At 37.2% G+C, this 23,518-nt stretch overlaps 1 protein-coding gene across 1 annotated transcript; it reads right to left on the minus strand.

Annotated features, from left to right (window-relative positions):
* Positions 1-312: 312 nt before the first annotated feature.
* Positions 313-21,263, minus strand: LOC140876327 (trafficking protein particle complex II-specific subunit 130 homolog). The gene is made up of 21 exons (XM_073280265.1): positions 21,035-21,263; positions 20,165-20,394; positions 19,833-20,014; positions 19,289-19,472; positions 18,573-18,663; positions 17,826-17,986; positions 17,462-17,551; positions 17,207-17,368; positions 16,888-16,949; positions 16,552-16,642; positions 14,125-14,288; positions 4,744-4,942; positions 3,798-4,343; positions 3,489-3,701; positions 2,925-3,309; positions 2,746-2,842; positions 2,569-2,653; positions 2,132-2,321; positions 1,275-1,573; positions 840-930; positions 313-750 (listed from the first exon to the last, which is right to left on the minus strand). Exons 1-21 carry the CDS (start codon positions 21,096-21,098, stop codon positions 575-577), a joined length of 3,762 nt encoding a protein of 1,253 aa, XP_073136366.1. The 5' UTR covers positions 21,099-21,263; the 3' UTR covers positions 313-574.
* Positions 21,264-23,518: the final 2,255 nt, after the last annotated feature.

Below are 23,518 nucleotides of genomic sequence, written 5' to 3' on the forward strand. Positions count from 1 at the left end.
CTAAAGTAGTATTTGAGATTGCTTTAAAAAATGCTTTTGAATTTCTTTTTCACAAACATTTTGAAAAATTCGTAAAGAGAAGCTCAAAACCACTTTTTTCTCGAGTAATATCAAACACTATAAATTTTATATAGGGGGTTTTGTACAACGTAAGCATTTCATGAGAGGGTTGGATGCACTTTACCCCCATACAATTCATGCCTCAATTTTAATAAAAATATTTTGCGGAACGAACGAAACTGCAGATAAAACACAAGCATGAAAGGTTTTGAACGTCGGGGAACAAGCGAAACTGAAGAAAAACAACCGTGTTTCATTTGGACAAAAGTGTACACAAACAAATCCATATTTTTCTAATCTCCACAGTATCCTAAATGCAACACTACTCGAGTCACTACAATGCAAAAGTATCCTCATCAGTAAAATTGAGTTTTAAAAAAATTGAATACCCAAAAATTGGATAACTAAATCAAAGATCATGAAAATTTTCGAACAGTGTCATTGCAACATGAAAAATCGAAGAGAACGACACACTTTGTAATACTCTACAACATATGGTACCAAAGAGAGGCGGTCAAGCAGGTATACAGAACGAGGAACTAAGTGCAGGAGGCAAAACACAAACCAAGTGCGGTCCAGGTGGATTGCAGCTTATATTTGCTTCTTTGACGTCAGGCAAGCCAAGTTGCGGGGGACGAACATATCCAGCCACCAAGGGCAAGAACAATATTGAGACCACGATTCTGGAACCTGGAGAAAAAGATGAAATTCACTAAGGACGGCCCGATGCTAAGATAAAAAGAGGGGGGAAGAGGAAAACAATAAGGATGTAGAGATGCCTTGTTTTGTGGAGAGTGAAACGTATCCTCTTTTTCTTCCAGCAATCATCCAGTTCTCAGAATTAACATTGACTTCGTATAACACCTCATCCTGTCACAGGAAAGAAATAAGACATTCCAGTGGATTATGTGCCTACTGCAATTTAGTACGATTCCAGTCGTTTTATTTGAATATCGGACAGTTTTCTTCTGTAAGTTTATAATGGCTAAACTTTGTCATGTCAAGGAACCGAATATTGAATGGGCAATTAACAACATGATCATAGATAACAAATCATTACAAATGAGACTCCTTGCTACACCTGTCATCTACTTGGTGAAATAAATCAACTCATTCATGGCAAACATCAAAATGGTGGCCTAGGTAGAATTGAAACGAAATAATTATTTTTTAGCCTTGAATATTTAAGAAAAACAAAATCTTAAAAGACTCACTAAGTTGTCAGCGGCACCATTCTCCGAATTCTTTAACCGTTCAACCCTCCATTCAATGGTCACAAGCTGTCCAACTCGGAGACCACTTGAAGGGAGAGGAAGGAAACCAACCGCAAGGCAAGGGTCCAGAACTGGTCTCTGTAAAGTAAGGGCACTCCTAAAGGTGAAAAATAGTTCGTCATCATTACCAGATTCTGAAAGTTCATCAGCCACAGGGGTATGAGCTCCAAGCTTTCTAGATCCGCATATTTTGTATCTGATATTTAATATACTATCTGGACGCAGCTCTTTCATATCATCTGTATGAGGAAGATATACAGATAATAACAAAACAAAGCGGTTGTAGAGCATGTAATTTAAGGAAAGTATATCTAATCATGACAAAACATCACATCAAATTTTAGTTTGGTCGAGAAAATTTTATGAAGTGCCACTGTGAAAAGAATGAAAGGCTACGATTGAAAATCATAGATTAATTTATTTAAACTAAGGAGTGTTCCATGGAGCCAAAAGGGTTCCAGATGCAAGGACAAAGCTTTGTAAGGCTAGGATAAATGTTGATTCCTAGCAGGTACAGTAACCAATCAATCCTTGATATTCCTGTCTGCTCCAACTAATGATAACATTTTTATACTTGACAATATGTAAAAATTTATTTGAAATTTGAAAGACTGTGTCCCCAAAGGTCTTGTCAATAACAATATGAATATGGTGCAATGCGTGAGCAACTGAGAAGGATGGATCATATCGACTATCATCATGTTGACTGCAGATGTACAATAACCCAGTACTAAAGTTAAATAGTTGAATCAAAGGGAAAGCAAAATAATAGTGAAAGGAACCAATGTTGAACGTACCATCGGTCGATGTGTCCGCCAAGCAGATGCTAAACAGCATTCCAGCTTTGGATTTAGGAGAAACAATCAATGGAAAGAACCTGGAGACAGGTCTTCCATCACCTTTGCCAGTATGATCAAAGCAATCTTGAAGGTCCAGCCAATTATCATGGATGGTAAGCGAAGCTTTCACCTGGGACTGCAGTATGACCTGCAAAAAAGTAGAACGTTGGGAGAAATAACATGGAAGATACATTTTTTCACAACCCTTGTCATACAAGTCAATTAAAAAACCTAAACCTTGTTTTGGAGGTTAAATTCGCCTGGTTGTGCACAATAATAAAAGTAAATGCCACACAATCACCATTTGGTGAACAAATATAACAAGAATGTAGTACAAGTTCATTAGTCTACAACTTTAAGAATGTGGCTGGTTAAGAAAATTGTGCAATAAATACCTGCAAAAGCAAAGTACCATCATCGCATTTGTCTGTAACACGTGTACTCACATCAAAAGGATCTGTAAAATGCACGGCAATTGTCCTGTGATTGATCGCAATTGCTTTAGATTTGACTCCAAATTCTTTGGTAAAACAAAGAAGAAAATGATATCAGAAGGCAAAAGAAAATGATACTTTTCAAACATCTGGTTATGAGAAACTCCAAACTCAAGTTTCAGAGCTATCATCCTCAAACCATCCACCATACTCTGTCCTTGGGGTACAACCATCCCTATCAAGATATGAATGAATATAGTGGCAAACCTTAACCATAGAAGGATATGGAATACCACAAGTCTGTGCAAATGACTAACCAGCAGTCGCTCCCCTAGCTATCCCATCACTAACTGCCCGCAGTGGAATCCATAAAACCGAGGTGATATTGCTTGCCCAATCGGGCAACTTGATTTTGCCGTCTTCAAGAGCCAATTTATTGACTACAGCTCCAGTACGAGAAACATAGTCCGCTGGATCAGTCAAGTTGGATCTATTCTGTGACGCTTCTTCTCTGTGCTTTTCGATCTCAAAGCCATGAGTCTCCTCAATCCTCAAGCCAGGACCGGTGTCTATGTGCAGTACAGCACCCTTCAGGGAGTAGTTAATTGGTGTAACAATTATTCCAACCCACTGCAATTCATTCATCAGCAAAGCCGATGCAATAGCAGCAGCAAGATCAACCAGAGGCCTTGGTTTTGCCACCTAGACAATAGCATAAAATAAGTGAATCTCTTAGGTGGAAAAGCATAAAAGGTATACACAGATAACAAAAATGTCCAAGTAATGAAAGGATAGAAATTCCATTCATGCAAGCACTGATAACATTTCCAATTCAGCAAAAAAGTATTGTTTCAATTTCCATGCATAATGTGATTGATTACCTTCAAGATTGGTCTCGTTGGTTTCTCGTAACTCATAAAATCATCAGTGTCCACAGGGCCAACTCTTGAAAAACTATGAGATCTGAAACTCAATTGACCGATATGTCCCGTGAGAGCCCCCAATACATAGGAACCAGGTTTTTGGGGGGGCACTGGAAGGGTGATTGTATTCTTCCCAGGCATTAGAACGATAGCATCAGAGCTCTTTATTGCCTACACGTTCAAGAGAAATAAAATGTGACGAAATGCAAAAGATTCATTATCATTACATGACATCAAGGAAGTTGGATTGTCACACAGAACAAGTACCTTGGCTCCTTCATCGGTATTATGTGTAGCTGTCAGCGTAAGACTAAGTGATTCAAGAGTTATATCATCTGGAAATCCACTCCACAGAGTTACAGAGAGAGTGCCAGGGTCCCCATCACAAAGCTCCAGAGCAGGCCCCGGATTGCCAGAAAATGTTATTAGGGATGATACATCTAGGGGCACAGGATGCTCCATTTCACTATGAGCAAGACGGACGACTTCAGATTGAAATGCTTGTCGCTCTTTTATTGAGAATAATCCTTTATCCAATGACAACAATCTCACACAAGAGGATAAATAGCCAGCTTGATCATTCAGTATCTTTTGACACTCTGCCAAATTTGGGAGGACTTCAGCCAATAAGTTCTCCCATCCTTCACCCGCATAAAGTGCACAAACTTTCTCATACAGATTTGCTGCAATATCATAATTTGAGCGCTTATGGTAGACAGCAGCAATTTCACCATCAAGGACAACCCCATGTCTCTTCCACCACGAATTATGGTAATTATTTGCTGCACCTTTTGACAGATCCAGATACTTTTGCTGAAACGCAAGAAGCCCAGATCGCGCAAAAGATCAGACCAAAGAAATGAAATGTGACCCAACACAACCAGCAATAAACTCACTGTAATACAAAAGTGGCCACATAATGTTATATCTTTTGAGGCAAATATGAGAAAAAAAGATGAGAAGCTCTAAAAAGATTAAATAAAGGAAAAAACTCCATTTCCTTGTGAAATTACAGCTTCCAATTAGATATACTCATATACATCATAACTTAAGATTGGAAAAGAATATCTAGAACTTAAGTAAATTAAATTCAAATCTCTCTGAGCATGTAAACGTAGATGCATGCGATTTTTTAGACGAAAACCAGAGAAAGAATGTTGGAAGAGACTTAATCCATTACTTGGACAGAATAGTGAATCCTTCAAGTCACTACCTCAAATTCAGTAACAGAGGAAAATGATTTCCACAGTTCCGCATCAGAAATTGTATTCCGTAAGGCATGTTCAGCAGCAACATATATTTCAGCAAGCCTCATAGGCCGGTCAATTGAACCCTCAAAATTGTTAGGTGAAGAGAGGGTCCGCGTCATGGATATTGCATTCACTTTTGGCGATGGGGATATCAGTCCTGAACTGCCAACGAAAAACAAGTTGAAAATGGCGGAAAAAAACTCACAACCCGAAAGTATAAAGTTCCCATATATCCAACCCCAGTGGAATGAAGCAAATAACCCAGGGGGGAAAAGCCCAGAGAGAGAAGATAATCTCCCAAGGTAATTTGTAAACTGTCCTTTTTATACCAGAATTGAAATGGAAATCTTTTCTCAGTGGCAACTTACTTCTAGAATGAATGAATTTTCCGAGATGAACGGAAAGACCAAATATCAAATAAATCCAAAAACGAGTTGAAGTTAAAATAGAGATTCAAATATTTAGAAATGAACAAAGTTCTAGGCATTGAACACAATTAGTGACATTTTGCTTTTGCACATATTAAGTAATAAGTAATAATGTTGGAGAATATTGAAAATATATTCTGTTGTATTTTTTCCTTAGATAGAATAGGAAAGTATCTACAATATAATTTTCTTATTATTTATGTAGAAAGGCGCAGCAGAAGAATAAGGATAAAGAATTAAATCCATCACAGAAAATGAGAAGTATATTTCTAAAGAATATGATGAGTTTTTTCTCTAGTTTTACATAGCGCTGTGTCTACTGATTTATACAGAATAATCAGATTTAATTCTAGGCATAATACCATAAATATAGGACTAATTATCCTTAATTAGCCTATGTACTAAAGAAACAAATATTCACAGAATATCTCTACACAAACACGATATTTCCTTCTATTTTCTCCACACTCCCCCTCAAGTTGGAGCAAAGATATCTATCATGCCCAACTTGCTTCTGAAATCATCGAATTTTGGTCTGAAATGTCCCTTTGTCAATGCATCGGCAACCTGCTGTTCGGATGTGACAAATGGCATGCAAATGATTCCATTCTCCAGTTTCTCTTTGATAAAATGTTTATCAACTTCGATGTGCTTAGTACGATCATGTTGAACTGGATTGTTTGCAACACTAATTGCAGATTTGTTGTCACAAAACAATCTCATGGGAACATCTGCTTCTAGCTTGAGTTCTTTTAGAACCAACTTCAACCATAGTAATTCACATACTCCATTTGCCATAGCTCTTAATTCTGCTTCAGCACTACTTCGAGCCACGACATTTTGCTTCTTGCTTCTCCAAGTAACAAGATTTCCCCATAAGAAGGTACAATACCCTAAAGTGGATCTTCTATCAGATATTGATCCTGCCCAATCTGCATCTGTAAAGGCTTCTATGCTCCTCTGATTCGTTTTCTGAAACAATAATCCTTTTCCCGGTGAATTCTTCAGATATCTCAAAATCTTGTACACTGCCTCCAAATGTTCTTCGTATGGTGAGTGCATGAACTGACTAACCACACTCACAGCAAAGGCAATGTCAGGTCTTGTATGTGAAAGATAAATTAGCTTTCCCACAAGACGTTGATATCTCATTTTTTCAACAGGAATTCCATTTGATTCTGTACCCAACTTCTGATTTGGATCCATGGGCGTATCACTAGGCCTACATCCACTCATCCCCGTTTCTTCTAGCAAATCCAAAACATATTTTTTCTGTGATACATATATACCCTTCCTTGATCTAGCAACTTCCATGCCCAAGAAATAACGTAGGGAACCCAAGTCCTTTATTTCAAATTCTGATGAAAGGCTTCTCTTTAATCTGTTTATCTCCTCTTCATCACTTCCTGTAAGAATTATATCATCCACATAAACAATTAGAATAGCCATTTTACCTTGATTCGTATGTCTTACGAACATTGTATGATCTGATTGTCCCTGAGTATAACCTTGTTTCTTGACTGATTTGGAAAATCTCTCGAACCAGGCTCGTGGTGATTGCTTCAATCCATAAAGAGATTTCATCAGTTTACACACTTTCCCATCAAATTGTTTTTCAAATCCTGGTGGAGCATCCATGAACACCTCTTCTTCTAACTCACCATTGAGAAACGCATTTTTTACATCCAACTGATTTAGAGGCCAATCTAGATTCACAGCTAAGGACAACAATATTCGTATTGTATTTAATTTCGCAACAGGAGCGAAAGTCTCTTGATAGTCAATTCCATATGTTTGTGTGAATCCCTTAGCCACAAGTCTCGCTTTGTAGCGTTCTAAAGATCCATCTGAATTAAGCTTCACTGTGAACACCCATTTGCATCCCACTGTCTGTTTCCCTTCAGGAAGATTGTCAATTTCCCATGTTTCATTCTTTTTCAGCGCATCCATTTCCTCAAGGACAGCCTTCTTCCATTCCGGAGTTCTTAGAGCTTCCTGTATAGTCTTAGGAACATCCACACTATGCAACTGTGAGATAAAACTAGAATAAGATTTAGATATCTTATTATAGGATACATGATTAGAAAGAGGATGTTTGGTGCATGCCCTTACACCTTTCCTAAGCGCAATAGGAAGGTCCAAGGGCTCTGAGGATTCTAGTTCAACAGAGGGAGGTTTAGGTACATTACCTGTGTCTGAATGGGTTTGAAGGCTAGAATCCATTCTCGGCTCATACGTTTGGTTGTGCTGAGCTATGGTATCTTGATTACTTTGAGGTCGTCTTGTGTAGACTTGCCCAAATCTCCCAATATCCTCATCTCCTGTTCTAGTATCCATATTCTGAAGTTGCACCCGATTAGGTGTGTTCATATCCACATTAATCATGAAATCAAAATTCGGAACTTTGATCAAATCTTTTGTTGTCTCAAGATCTAGATCAAACGAGTCTTCACATTTATCCTCCCCCTGAAGAGGAGTGCTAAAATAACCTTGTTTTCCTTGTCCAGCTTGATAAGCTTTCGAACCACCACATGGCTTCTCTTTATAAATTTCCAGAATTTCTCCTTTCAAATAACTACATCCTCTGCCATCAATTGCTATTTGACTCGAGTGGGCCCACTCAAAAAACTTTTTACCATTCAATCCGAGAATGGTTGACTGAGTTGAGCAGTTTTGTAGCACATGCGGATAGACTGCATATGTATCTGAAATCATGACTCCTTTGGAAACAGATTTTTTAGATTTCTGTTTGGGCTGCTAATTCCAGGGCCCAAAGTGAAAGTGAAGTAAAAGAGGCCCAAAAAAAGAGAGCGATCAATTTAATCTATAAGGGCAGGGACTTCCAAAACCCTAAGGACTGAGCGCTGCATCTTCATCGCCTGGGTTACCGCTTGTTTATTTGCTATTCACGTTAGAGCTGTTAATTTCAAACTCTACGGAACGATCATGACTGGGTAATCAAAGTTCAGGCTTTGATACCATGTAGAAAGGCGCAGCAGAAGAATAAGGATAAAGAATTAAATCCATCACAAAAAATGAGAAGTATATTTCTAAAGAATATGATGAGTTTTTTCTCTAGTTTTACATAGCACTATGTCTACTGATTTATACAGAATAATCAGATTTAATTCTAGGCACAATACCATAAATATAGGACTAATTATCCTTAATTAGCCTATGTACTAAAGAAACAAATATTCACAGAATATCTCTACACAAACACGATATTTCCTTCTATTTTCTCCACAATTTACTTCCTTCAATTGTACGTAGACAAGAATGTATAAATTGTGTATCTTTGTTAATGAGACCTAAGCAAGAAAGTTTTCTTTCTAATTCTTGTTTCATGGTATCAAAGCCGGCAATACTGTCGCCTTGTCTTTGTTCACTTTTGTCTTGTTTCACTGTTACAATATGACCACCAAAGACGAGTCAACTCTGGAAATTCCAGTACCCGCATCCAAATCCTCTCCTACTCCCTCGTTCGACAACCAGTCACTACAAATTACTCGGCACAAACTCAATGGTGTAAATTTTCGAGAATGGTTTAAGTCAGTGATGCTTGTCATCAAGGGAAGAGGAAAAGTTGGCTACTTAACTGGGGCTATCAAGGCTCCTGGAAAAACAACAGCTGGATATAGCACTTGGGAAGCTGAAAATTCGATTGTCATGGCGTGGCTCATCAACTCTATGGAACCAAGCATCGGTCGAACATATCTGTTTTACCAGACTGCTATGGAGATCTAGGATGCAGTCCAAGAAATTTATTTTGATCTCGAAAATACATCTCAATGTTTCGAGATTCGCTCCAAAATCCGTAACACCAAACAAGGTGGTCTCACTGTTACTGAATATTACAATTCCCTCATGGAATTGTGGCAAGAAATTGATCTTTTTTATGAAAGTGGATGGGCATGTCCGACTGATGCAGAGAAGTACAAAAAAATGCTTGAAAAGGAACGCATATTTGATTTCTTGCATGGGCTGAATCCAGACTTAGATGAAGTGCGTGGGAGGTTACTGGGTATGAAGCCCCTTCCCAAGTCTGCGTGAATCGTTTGCTGAAGTGAGGCGAGAAGAAAGCAGGAAACGTGTGATGCTCACTTCCTCACAGCAAGACTCACAACCTTTGGAAACTCGAGGTTCTGCCCTTGTGACAAACAAACATAGCAATGGTCGACACACTTCGTCTTTTGACAAACCTGTGTGTGATTATTGTAATAAACCATATCACACACGTGAAACTTGTTGGGATTTGCATGGAAAACCTGCTGATTGGAAGCCACGAAAACTACACAAGAACCAAAAATCTGCTCACTTGGCTGAATCACGGACCACTACCAACGCTGGACTTGAAGACATGCTACGACAATTCCTCCACCAGACCAAACTTTCAACAAATACTGATAGTCACAACTCTAAATCTCCCACTATTGCTATGGCACAAACAGGTACAATCAGCCAAACTTTTCTGTCCACGTCACAACAACCTAATTGTTGGATTGTAGATACCGGGGCTTCAGATCATATGACAGGGTCCATAAAAGTCCTTGATGATTATACCAACTGTCACGACAGAATAAATGTGTGGGTAGCAGATGGAAAAACCTCACCAGCCGTGGGCCAGGGGACGGTTTGCTTACCCAATATGATATTGAAATTTGTTCTTTTTGTGCCGAGTTTGACATACAATCTGTTGTCTGTTAGTAAGTTGACACATAATATGGATTGTGTAGTGACTTTTTTCTCCTCTCATTGTGAATTTCAGGATCGTTCTTCGGGGAAGATGATTGGCAGTGCTGAGAAGAAAAATGGCCTATACTACCTTTCGAGAGTTGAGAATTCCAGTAGTATTGAGTCAAACAATAGAAGGTCATTATCTGTTGTTTCCAATTCTGATATTTTGATATGGCATCAACGTTTGGGACATCCTAGTTTCTCTTATATGAAAATTTTGTATCCTCATCTTTTCATCAATAAAAAGAAAGTTTTGTTTCAGTGTGAGCATTGTGTTCTTGCAAAACAACCCAGAAGTACTTATCTGCCCCATACATATAAACCCACAAAACCATTTCACTTGATTCATAGTGATATTTGGGGTCCGTCTCGCATATCTAATCTGAATCGAACTCACTGGTTTATTACTTTCATTGATGACCATACTCGGGTTTGCTGGGTCTATTTGATGAAAGATAAATCAGAGGCGTTTCACTGGTTTAAACAATTTCACAAATTTGTCCAAAATGTTTTCCAATCCACTATCCAGGTTCTTCAAACAGATAATGGTAAGGAATATTTCTCTCGTGATTTTTGTCAATATATGGGGGATAATGGGATACACCACCAAAGTTCGTGTGTTGACACACCTAAGCAAAACGGGGTTGCTGAACGAAAAAACCGTCATTTGTTGGAAGTAGCTCGATCACTTATGTTCACTAGTTCTGTTCCTAATTCTTTTTTGGGGGAGGCCATTCTTACGTCCACCTATTTAATTAATCGTCTACCTTCAAAGACACTTAAATTCAGAACTCCTTACACAGCCAAATCGAAGTAAACTCGATCCCAAAGCATTTAAATGTGTCTTCGATGGGTATTCTCCGACCCAAAAAGGATACAAATGCTATTCTCCTTTCCTTAAGCGTTGGTTTGTCTCTTGTGATGTCACTTTTTTTGAAAATAAGTTATTCTATTCCAAGGACAGTTTTCAGGGGGAGAGTTTTGATGAAAACAGTCATTGGGATCCCACCGTGTCATTGCCTATCTCACAAGATGTCTCTCCTTTACATATATCTTCTGCACCTACTGAACCAATGCATGAACACGAGAGTACACCAATTCCAGTTTCACATCAAGCTCAATGGGAAAAACAGAATTCCATGAAACCTCTTCAAACCTATTCTCGCAGGCCTAAAGCTCCTCAGCACAGTCAATTATTGAACCAAGAATCGGTTTCTGGTACGAACAATGACTTGGAGGTGCCCATTGCAATACGGAAAAGGGTAAGATCATGCACTAAACATCCTATCTCAAATTTTCTAACTTGCAGCATATTATCTCCCTCTTTTAAAGCCTTTACAGCAAAGATTGATGATGTAAAAGTGCCAAAAGATATTTATGAAGCTCTAAAAGACCCAAAGTGGAATGCTGCCGTGCAGGAAGAGATTAGGGCATTACATGAAAACAAAACTTGGGAAGTGGGTGACTTACCAAAGGATAAGAAAGTTGTTGGGAGTAGATGGGTCTTTACTGTAAAATACAAGGAAGATGGAGAAGTTGAAAGGTACAAGGCTCGGTTAGTAGCACAAGGCTTCACACAAACATATGGAATTGATTATGAAGAAACGTTTGCTCCAGTGGCAAAGCTCAATTCTATTCGTGTTCTCCTGTCTTTGGCAGCAAATCTAGTTTGGGAATTGCATCAACTTGATGTAAAGAATGCGTTTTTGAATGGAAATCTTGAGGAAGAAGTGTATATGAAGATTCCACCGGGGTTTGAGTTAGAACAAGAACAAGGTAAAATCTGCAAGCTTAGAAAGTCACTGTATGGTTTGAAACAGTCCCCACGTGCATGGTTTACTAAATTCAGTTCGACTCTTATCCGATTTGGATATGTTCAAGGAAAGGCAGAACACACTATGTTCATAAAAAGGGGAGAAGATGAAAAAAAAAGTCATTCTAATTGTGTACGTGGATGATATCATCATCACAGGAGATGATATTACCGAAATCCAGAAGCTCAAGAATCAGCTGAAGGAAGAATTCCAAGTAAAGGATTTAGGACCCTTGAAATATTTCCTTGGGATGGAAGTGGCTAGAAGTAAGGAAGGTATTTTCATCTCTCAGAGAAAATACACCCTTGAACTACTGAAAGAAACTGTGAAGTTGGGATGCAAACCAGTGGGAACTCGAATGGAAAGAAATTGGAGAAGCAAGATTAAAGATGATGACCCTTCTATGGACACAGGGAGATACCAGCGCCTAGTTGGTAGGTTGATTTACCTCTCCCTTACACGACCAGACATTGCATATGCTGTGAGTGTTGTAAGTCGATTCATGCATTCACCGACCCAGAGACATCTAGAGGCAGTGAATCACATTCTGAGATATCTTAAACGGACACCAGGTAGAGGGCTGATGCTCCAAAAAAATGAGAACAGAAGTATTAAGGTTATGTTGATGCTGACTGGGCAAGGAGTGAGGATAGCAAATCAACTTCAGGATATTGCACCAAGCTATGGGGAAACTTGGTTACTTGGAGGAGTAAAAAATAGTCAGTCGTGGCAAGGAGTAGTGCAGAAGCAGAGTATCGGGCTATTGCTCAAGGAACGTGTGAAGTTATATGGCTTGAGAGAATAATGCAGGACTTGCAAATTCCCATTCACCATCCTACAAAGTCGTACAGTGACAGCAAATCTGCCATTAGCATTGTAAAAAATCCTATTCAGCATGATCGAATGAAACATGTAAGAATTGATCGAAGCTTCATCAAGAACGAAATTGAGGAAGGAGACATCAATTTATGTTATATTTCCTCTAAGCACAAGAGGCGGATATCCTAACAAAGAGTCTCCCTAAACCAAGTCATGAAGATCTACTGAGCAAGCTTGGAATGCGCAATATCTATTCCTAAGCTTGAGGGGGAGTGTTGGAGAATATTGAAAATATATTCTGTTGTATTTTTTCCTTAGATAGAATAGGAAAGTATCTACAATATAATTTTCTTATTATTTACTTCCTTAAATTGTACGTAGACAAGAATGTATAAATTGTGTATCTTTGTTAATGAGACCTAAGCAAGAAAGTTTTCTTTCTAATTCTTGTTTCAAATAACAACTGATTTTCCACAGCAATTAATAACTCTTATTGGACTTGTTCCATTAAACCTGAAGAAGCACTGGTTAAAAAAGGGTTATAAGGAATTATATGCCGAATTGAAGTGCGCTTCTAGAATATCAAGTCACATCCTACAAAATACCCATGATAACTCATGCAGTGACCAGTTTCGATATTTTCAAGCCACCACTATTCCTAAGGCGCAAAGGAGGTTGGTAGTGACACATTCAACAGCCATTGCCATAATCAAATGCCAATGCCAACGCCAACTGTCAGAAGAGAGGCACCATCATTACTGTTCCCAAACTTGTTTGTGTTCCCAGGGGATGCCATCAAGGCCGATATCATTTGTCATGGCTCTCAAGTACTGACAAAAACCAGTAAAAAGCGAACATGCAGCGTCTTTCCTTAGTTGTCTTTTAGAATTTATACTTGAGATTTTCCAGAGTGCTCAGAAGGATTCTAAATTCCCATCTTGAGCATTTAACATATAAATATAGAGCTTCAATGAGGATATATTCAAGAAGTTTTCCTAGAGAACGAACACATTATCTGTATAAGATCCAGACTAACTAAAGTCGGAATCCATTGTTCAAGCATTTCATCCATCATTTTTCCTTTGTACGTTCCAATTCCAAAGTAGAAAATCATAGGTAGTGTTATGGTATTTGATGATATGAACACAAAACAGAAACAGCTACATGGTTTGGGAGACATAAATGTCAAGCAACCTATAGAAGCAGCTTTAATTAATGATTAATGTTATGGGCCCTTCAAGGAATATTCAATTAACTGATGGAGTTGATGCTTCAATGATAAGGGGTAGAGCATTAACTTTTACAGTCCAGATAGTAAATGTGTTTTTACAGGAATAAAACACAGGAAATTATGAGCCAATTCCTTGGGTAAAGATCTGGATTGTAATTTGGCTTCGTCAATACACAAAGGAATAATAAGATTTCAGCCAGAGAAGTTCAAATATTGAGTCGAAGTAACCTTTCTCTTTGCTCTTTTGACCATGTAAGGGAGAAATATTGTTAAGCAAATAAAATTATAAATGATCCAATCTTTGAGTTTAATTACCCCTCGACAGCATTTGGACGACCATCAAACAATTCAAATATATTTCCAGCTGAGAGAGAAGCCCTGCGACGATTTGCCTCACGCAAAAGAAGAGATGGCTCGAGAGGCAGTGGCCTCCTCTGAATGCCGAAGTGTTTAGGCCGTGAAGTTTCTTGGAGTATTATCTATACAAACAAAGTAGAAAGATTCAAAAGTGGAAGGCACCAAAACACTATAACTCTAGCATAAACAACTACTAAAATGTCTTGTTTAAAGACTTGTAAATAGTTACAGCAATTGGATGGCTAAATCAGGGGAAAAAATGGAGATCTACACAGTAACTACAATCAATAGTAAGAAAAAATAGTGGCAAAGGAAGAAAGGCTTCACTATAATGAAACAAGCCTAAGAATGAAATGCATGGTGCTCTCATAGGTAGCCTGTATTTCCAAAGAAGAACAGGTAGTGGGATGCACCTCAATCAGAACATATTCTGGCACAACTCATTCAATATATAATAATAGTAACACATCCTTTTCAGTAGATCAATCAGTTCAATCTAAAACACTAAAATTAAAACCAGGTGATCCTTCAAGAAAGCAAGAGGACAAAAAAGAAAACAAATTAGCACATTTAAAGATTCACATTTGTCGACATAAAATCATAGAAGTGAGTGGTTGATCATCTTGGCAAATTAAAAAATATATAAAGTTTTGAATATAAAAATACAGAGTTAAAAATATAAATGCTGTACTCGATCATGATTCAACCTATTAAAAGTTGCTTAGGTACTTCAGTGACTGATAGATCAAGCTCCTCCCAAACTTCATAAGATAAGAGTATGTTCTAAGCAAATCATGAAAGGAAGTTTTTTTTGATAAGAAACATATTATATAAATTAATATAAAAGGATTATGTACAGAAAGCGGATAAGTGATCCGCATGATCCTATCTTTCAAGAACCTATCCCTATGAACAAAATGCAAACGCCCAGTCTCGTAATAAATCCGAGATGGAAACATTCTGAAAAAGTACAAGAGATCCTATCCACGTTGAAACTTGAATTTTGATCCTTTCCCAGCATTCGTCGATCGATTCTTCAATTTCTTCAAAAATTCTTCTATTTCTCTCCAGCCACACTAACCAACAGACGCCGTGAACGATCACCCTCCAAAATATTAACCCTTTCTCGCCCAAAGGATGTCCGAGATCAATAGCAAATAAGTCTTGCGTTGATCTCGGAGCTGCCCAAACCAACCTCATCTCTGTCAAGGCCCGCGCCCAAAGCCCACTCGTGAAAGTACAATGAATTAACATGTGATCTTGTGTTTCCCTCTCTTTTCAACACAGCACACACCAATTGGGGCATAGAGCACAAGTGGGCCACCTTCTTTGCATCATATCCGAGGTCGGCACCTTGCCCAACACTGCGGTCCAAGAGAAAACTTGAACCTTAGTTGGAACCGGAGCCTTCCAAATAGCATTGAATAATGAAAAAGCTGGGAAGACACTACTAGGAAAGAAAGACTCGAAGAAAGACTTGACTGAAAAGACACCTGAGGAATCCCCGTCCCACACTTTTATGTCGTCCACCACTTCAACCAATCTCACCCTATCTAAAACACCTACCAATGCATTTAGCTCATCTAACTCATCATCCCTCAACACCCTTCTAAGATGCAAATCCCATGAAAGAGAAGCTGAATGAAATTCAAAGGTTGTGTAGAGCTCCAGTTGCAAGGTTGCCACCATTACTAAGTTGGTAATTTAAATATTGAACAACATCCTGTGAAATTGTTTCAGCAATGAGTTCCGAAATCCTCATTTCAAAGCTTGCAAACATAACTCTTCTAGAGCAGTAGTTCTTTGCAAGTACTAGCACGAGTACCAATTTTTCGACGATATCCTTCAATCCATATACCACAATGGCATTAAATGTAAATAAGCGTTTAGCCTACCATCAGTTTTAAGCTGGGGCTACATGGGTGGCTGAAATTTCAAAATATTTAAATTCTAGCCAGACCTTCAAGTAGTCTGTTAGTTAAAGGGAAAGAAACGCCTCTTTCACAAAAGACATACATTCACGTAAACTACAACCAAAGGCATTGACAGTCTACAGCAATGCCAGATGCATCTAAAACACCACTGTTCATGAAAGTTTTACTCACTAGGAATCACAATAATAATTATGAACTAATAAGTTAATAACTGCATTAACATAATTCAATTCTCAAATGAAAGTTTCGAATTCCAAGCTACAAGTGTGGAGGCATCTGAAGATTATCATAAAGTTCATAAAATGTATTCATATATATTTAATTAACAAAAAATTAAGCAATTTTTTCCATGTTCAGTAGCAAATGGTAAAAAAAAATAGGCAACTTATTTATTATGCTTGTACTGAGCTATCTAAATGAAAATTAAAGGCAGTAGTTCACTGAAACTCACCTTTTCTTTTGCAAGCACCTCAGATGAAGCATTGGATGGAAGTGAAGGCCAAACTGCTGGCTTCGGCCACGGTAGTGTGCTAAGTGAAGCACTGCTCATAAGATAAATAGGTTATAATAGTCACATGTCAGAATACTTAATGGTGGTCGAACAGTTTGTTTTTATTTTTCCAACGCAACTATTTTCCACTTCATGTACACTGCCAATTACTATTCCATTTCTGGGACAATCCATTTCATCATTATGTGCCAAGATAACACAGATACATATAGTTTCTTTTTAAGGAGTGGGAGATAGAACCAAGGAAATTGTATAATCACAAAATTGGAAAAGTACCTGTTGACCGGACTCCTTTCTATATCTACTCCATAGCCAATTAAGTACGCCAGCCTCATAAACTGCCACAGCATAACACACTTCAGCATGATGTTCCATTGATCTCGTAACAAGAAATTGTAAAATAAATTTTGCCCTTTATTTTCATTTGTAATGAATAATAATTCCAAGATTAAAAATTGTCCACAATAAATACATCAAGAGCTATCTCTCATGCAAACCATAATACGTATTAGGGAATATGGGTCAAATAGTTGCAAGTGACGTACAATTAAATTTTCTAGGCACCATCCTTAGACCTTAACTACAAAAATATTACCTTACTCCGGCATAAAGTATACAGTTCCCCTTGAACACGGTAAAACTCCTTTTCCACATCAGGTGTTGCTAATCCATCTTTATAATGAGCAGCAGTCGCATCAATCACCGCCAAGCAAGCAGTAATTACCCATACTTCACGCATACAAAAAGGAAATGTACTCTGAAACAACCCCGATATATAGGAAAACTTCCGGTTCAGAACAACTAAAATGAGACTAAAGGAAAATACCAAGCAGAGGTAAATGAAAACTACCTCATGCACTGCCAATGCCTTTGAGAAGCTGATTATGAATGAATAACCCCTTGATGCAACCTCAAATGGACGACTTAGTTTGAAAAGTAACTGCAGTAAAGTGAGGTAACAGCAGAACACTCTCAGAACATTGCAAAGAAAGACAACTTATTTAAGTCTAGGCAACAAATATAAACGTGGATAGACAAATACAAATAATGACTGAAAGCTAATATTCCGAACATGAGCAGTATTTTACTGTTAAAAATCAAATAAGTAGATTTTGAACAAATTTTGGAAAACAAAAGTTTGTACATTGACTGACCAAATGAATTAAAAAAGCTACAACAAAACCTAAATAAAACAACTCCTCAGTCTTTCATACCTTTGCTTGACAAGCAAAGAGGTATTGCCTGAATTCAAACTCCCTAAATGAGTCATCTTGAACAATCTGAGTTAATGCCTTTTTTCCTGGGTCAAGAAGAATAGCTTGATCATCTGCTGGATCCAATCCTCCAAAATCCCTTTGCTTTCCAGCCATATTAACTATAATGCACAGTTATGCAAAACAAAGTCAGGTTATACATCCACACAACTACATAAACTGCAACCAGAACTGACGAGGACAGAGGAACAACAAAAGCACAGTAGAAATAACATACAATGACAGAAAAGACAATATTATGTGCAAAATGTAGAAAGGACTCGAGTTCATTTTACTTGAGCAAGCAAATATGTCCAATGTTCTGGTTAATAAAGCAAACCATAATGTCAAAATAAGGAAATAGTTAGAACAAGAGTCGGGAAAAAAACAGATGTATTACTAAAGAAGTGCATGGATAGTCCAAGGTAGGCCCCTTTTTCTATATCTTTTATGTTCCAAGACCATCAATATTAATACCTTGATTTGCAAATTGCCATTTCTTTCGCCAACAGGCAAACAGTACAAGGGCAATACCATCATATACATGACGCATGGAGAATGGATCTTCGTAAATGAATGAAGAAGACCCAGTGTAGCACGTAAATGATGACAAATACCAGCTATTCAACTAAAATTTGAAAAGATGACTCATAAAAACATATCTTTCCAAAAAGCAATGTAAAACAAGACTAAAAGTGCATTGAACACCTGTTTCTAAATAGCAAAGTTCAAGCTCATCGTATTCACGCAATGCATCTTCATGTAGATGAGCAATTTCAAACATAAAAGCCAGACTTTCCTGTCAGCAGAGATGGAATACTCGTGAGAAATCTTGATATGCGAATAATATCACAAAGTTGCTCCTCGAAAAATAGATATTGAATGCCGAAAAACCATAAATATAGAAAGAAATAACAAGAGTTGATAGATTCCAGCAAACAATTAAATGGTTCGGATGACAGTTATTAGGAAAGGATGATAGCTAGACAGGTAAAAGACTAACAAAATTTCTTTGTTTTTATTTGTTGTGGACAAGATTATTCAAATTCTTCTCGCTCATTTGACAATTGTGATGACATATGACTTATCTATCTATACTATATATAAAGTAAGAGCATATTGGTGGCATACCAATTTTTTTCCAAAAATACCCCCTTCCAACAATTTTATTATTTTTTTTAACAAAATACAATTCAATGAAAAAAAAATCTGAGATATTAACTTAAATTACTTAAAGCTCAATATATTTAACACAAAAATTTAATTCTGAGCATGGATTGCGTGCGAAAATTTGCTAGATCTTCATTAAATTGTAGCAGAAGATCCAGACGCCCTCGGTTTCTTTTATTATGTGAACAGCTGGTTGTGCAGTATGCTTGAATCACTCCCTTCTTCTACCAGTAAAAATAGATAACAATTTTTACCTTCAGGATAAAGAAGTTGCAGAAGTTCCAAACTGGCATGAATCGCATTTCACTGAGCTTTCGGATTTCCTCTTCATAAAAATGAATGCGTCTATCAAGTGTGTTTCTGATGCACTCAATGATTTTGGCCTCCAAGTCATCCCAGAAATTTGCATCAGGCCCATGCATATCTAGTTTGCAGCACCTGAGTAAAGCATTTGAAAGAAGCTCTTAACATAGCTTGTCAGACACCATAGTCATCTATTATATTGTTTGCATTTTACCTAAGGTCCACTTTTCTTACAAAATACCAGTATAATACAAGGATGGGATTTAAATGTGAGCAATCATAATATAAATTTGAGAATATTGAAAGAGAAGACGAACCATGATAAAAATGATCAAATATTTTGATGGGAAAAATGTAAATCAAATGGCCATTATAATCCCACAAACACCAAATGCCAATGTAAGTAGTACGGAACTGATGTCTGATGCAAACATTTTACTCAGTTATAGAACACAAAATAACTGGAATTTCACAATGTCATAGAAGAACTATTACCTTTCCCTCTTCTTCGAGCTAAAATCAACTTCAAGTTTGGCATAAACCTTTTTGGCCATCTTGGTGGCCTGATCGTTGTGAGCCGGTGCTTTAGACACAAAAACAATAAACCATTCTCGTTCATCATTTTGAACTATCAGTTTCAGGCGTGGTTTAAGAATGTTCTTAAACTCGTCAAGATCCTAGACAAGAGCAAACAGTATGAAAAATAATCATGACCAGAAAGAGGGTAAGAAGAAATTATAGCAGTTTCCCGCGTAGGGACATGTACCCAAGCAAGAAGAGGGTAAATATATTTACCTACTCAAAGTAACAGAAATTGTAAGAACTACCTCACAAGTAACAAGAACTATAGTCGCATATGGTTCCCGGAACCAAAACAACGATTGCTCTTGTGGAAACCGACTACGAAGTCGTGCATCTGTTGTCAATATGAATTCGGCGGGTAGTTCATCGACCTTAACAGGATTGCGGGTTTTATTGTTCAGGAAAACACTTCTGAATGGCAGCCGTTCTTCAAATCCATTCTTTATGACAGGCCACAGATCACTGACATCCTCAACTATGGCAAAATTGTGCGATACTTGTGAGCCGATGACACGTAATGCAAAAAAATCTTCGTTAACCAGTAAGCTATTCAATAACTTAACGTGAGTGCAATGTCTGCCCTCTAATCAACCGTACATGCAAATGACTCAAAAATCTATCAGAAATATCTACCGACTCTTGTGCGCAAAAAAAGTTGTTCCTTTGAACCACTAAAACAAACACCTCCACCCCAGGATCTTGACCATCATTTGTCCAATCGTTCATCGTGAAACTGAAACTTAGTCGAGTATTGGCTATCATGTTACCACTAAATCAAACCATGTAATGTCGCTCTGCATATAATTTTTAAAATTTCAAATTTCCACAAACTAATAGCAGTAATAATGCTGCATCTAGAAAACCTAAACCCGCAACTTCGACAAAATAAATACTAAAAAGAGGACATTTGCATCATTTGGACAAATGCTTGCTCAAACTTCCAAGTGGGCAGCTACTTCGTTTAGAGTATTACAAAGGGAAGATAATTCAGTCACTCAATAGAGCAAATCATAATTCACAGAAACAAGGAAGTGTAAAATTGAAAGCCGGAACAATGATTAGGGTAGCTCAATCGTGAGGAAGACTACTAAAAGACAATAATCGCAAAATGTTACCGGCAAGAACAACGTGATCAAAGGATGTCTTGATGCTCTGAAACTGAGGTAAGAAAGCCGCCATTTAACGAATCTGCGGCGACCTTCAGTCCATCGATTGCGACTAGGATCCGTAAGCAACAGCAGCAGGAATCAAACACTTGGAGTCGCTACTGATCTTGCTTTGGTTTTGTAAAAATCGCTGCCTTCTTATGACAGCGATTAATTACTAAGGGGGAATGATTTACTCCAAAAGTCACATACACCAACAAACTATATCGATATTCGTGTATATATATATATACACACCAATATTCCACCGGTGTCTTACACGGATTATATGTCACATGTTGTATGATTAAATTGGTAGATGATGTCAAAAATTTTGAGTCTTAAATTAAAATATAAAAAAATTTAATTTTACAATAACTAATAAGAATAACATAAAAAAAATTAAAAACTGTAAAAGACAATCTTTAAATAAAACAGGTGTCGTGTATTATACGTGATGTTATTTTATATAATTAGTGATAAAAAATAGTAAAAATGAACATTTGAACAAATAGTTGAAATTCAAATTAGCTAAATGGATTATATATCATATAATTGGAAAACAAGCAAATTATCTTACAAATTTTGGAAAACTTTCTTAAAAACAACGTTTGTTGTTGAATTTTTCTGGTTGATCTTGCCATCACATATCAAGTTTTTGATACCCTTAGGATTGGTAACTCTAGATACAGCGACATACAACTGACCATGACTAAACACGAGATTTCTCAAAAAAAGTCCTACATGAGACAATGATTGACTCTGATTTTTGTTGATTGTCATTGCATATGATACAATCAAATGATACTGTCTTCTTTGAAATTTAAAAGGAAGTCATGGATCAGAAGGTGTCAAAGACCTTCTTGAAATAAACACTTTGTGACCCGCATTACTTCTAGTCAGAATTTGTCCTTCCAAAATATGATTTTCGAGCCTCATCAATATCAATCTAGTATCATTGCATAAACCAAGAGAATGATATATGTTCCGCAGCAACATAACCGGAGTTCCAACTTTCAAGTTCAACTCGTGATTTGATACTCCAGAACATCTTATCCCATTTAAATATTCAGAGGTATGGACATCATGCAATAAACCAACGCTTTTATCCGAGTGGCATGTTGTATCAGAACTTAAATACAATCTTCCCTCAGAATGATTCAGAGATATCATGTATTCATTTATGGACTGAACGACATCAAGAGTCGGTGCCAAAATAGCTCTCTGCTGAAAATATGCAATATCACCAATAGAAATGTCCGATGATGGAAATGTACTCTCGATTATCGATGCAATAGGATCGTTACAATTTTTCAGCAAAAGGTCATCAGGAATATCGATTGTCGCATAACAATCATTTGGTTCTCCGATTTTTCCATCTCCTATATTAGCAACCCAATCAGAAAATTGCTTTGTTTTAGCACATTCTTCATCAAAACCAAAAGTTTGTAGTCACATATTTTTCGTCAATCTCAAAACCGTGCAATGCCTCCAGATATACGAAGAATTGATGATCGCGAGAACAATATCTTGTCTACTGCCTTTTGGAATAACAGGAAATATTTGACGAAAATCGCCACCCAAAACATCAGTTTTTCCCCCAAATGTCAACTGAAGGCTTGAAGGATTGGCAAATCTCATTATATCTATAATGTTTTTATCTAAAACTTCAAAACAGAACTTATGCATCATTGGGCTTCATACCAAATTATAAGCTTACATTTTTCAATAAGCTCCGCAAGAGGACTTCCTTGTTTGATATTGCATGTTGATTCCTCATTAGGATTAAATGGAATTAGGATTTAATGGAATCGCAAAGCGTGAGCTGTTCTTCCACCAGGCAAAACAAGAGATGTAATACCATTGGATGCCACATTCAACACAATCTCTCCCTTTGATCTCAAGAATGCAGATAGAGTATTTCAGACAAATGTTTTTCCAGTACCTCCATATCCATATAAAAAAAAAAAAAAAAACTCTTCCCTTATTTGAATGAACTGCATTCATCACCATATCATATACATGACGTTGCTCAGAGTTCAAATTATTAAGAAGATTATCATGTTCTTCTGATAAAGATATTCTATCAAACCACAACTCATCATGTATTAATCTGTTCCGTGAAGTATGAAAATATTGATCACTGGAAATGGCATTGATTGAATTCACGCAAACTCTTTTCATAGCTTCGTAATAATTTTTCGATTTCAACCAAGGCATAATTTATAATTTCATCTTCACTCAATATCAATTCAAAAAAAAAAAAAGATATTATACAAACACATATATATAGTTTACAAAAATAACAGATATAACAAAACAAATATATTGATGCATACATACTGTGATGTTGCAGCACGTTACGTTGTCTGTATAAAACATCATCTGACAAATATGTCCAACATGAATCCCAAAGTACTTCAGGTCGGCTGATGCAGTTCGATGACAATATCT

Source organism: Henckelia pumila, chromosome 1 (genome assembly GCF_033568475.1).
Source record: "Henckelia pumila isolate YLH828 chromosome 1, ASM3356847v2, whole genome shotgun sequence".
Taxonomy (NCBI): domain Eukaryota; kingdom Viridiplantae; phylum Streptophyta; class Magnoliopsida; order Lamiales; family Gesneriaceae; genus Henckelia; species Henckelia pumila.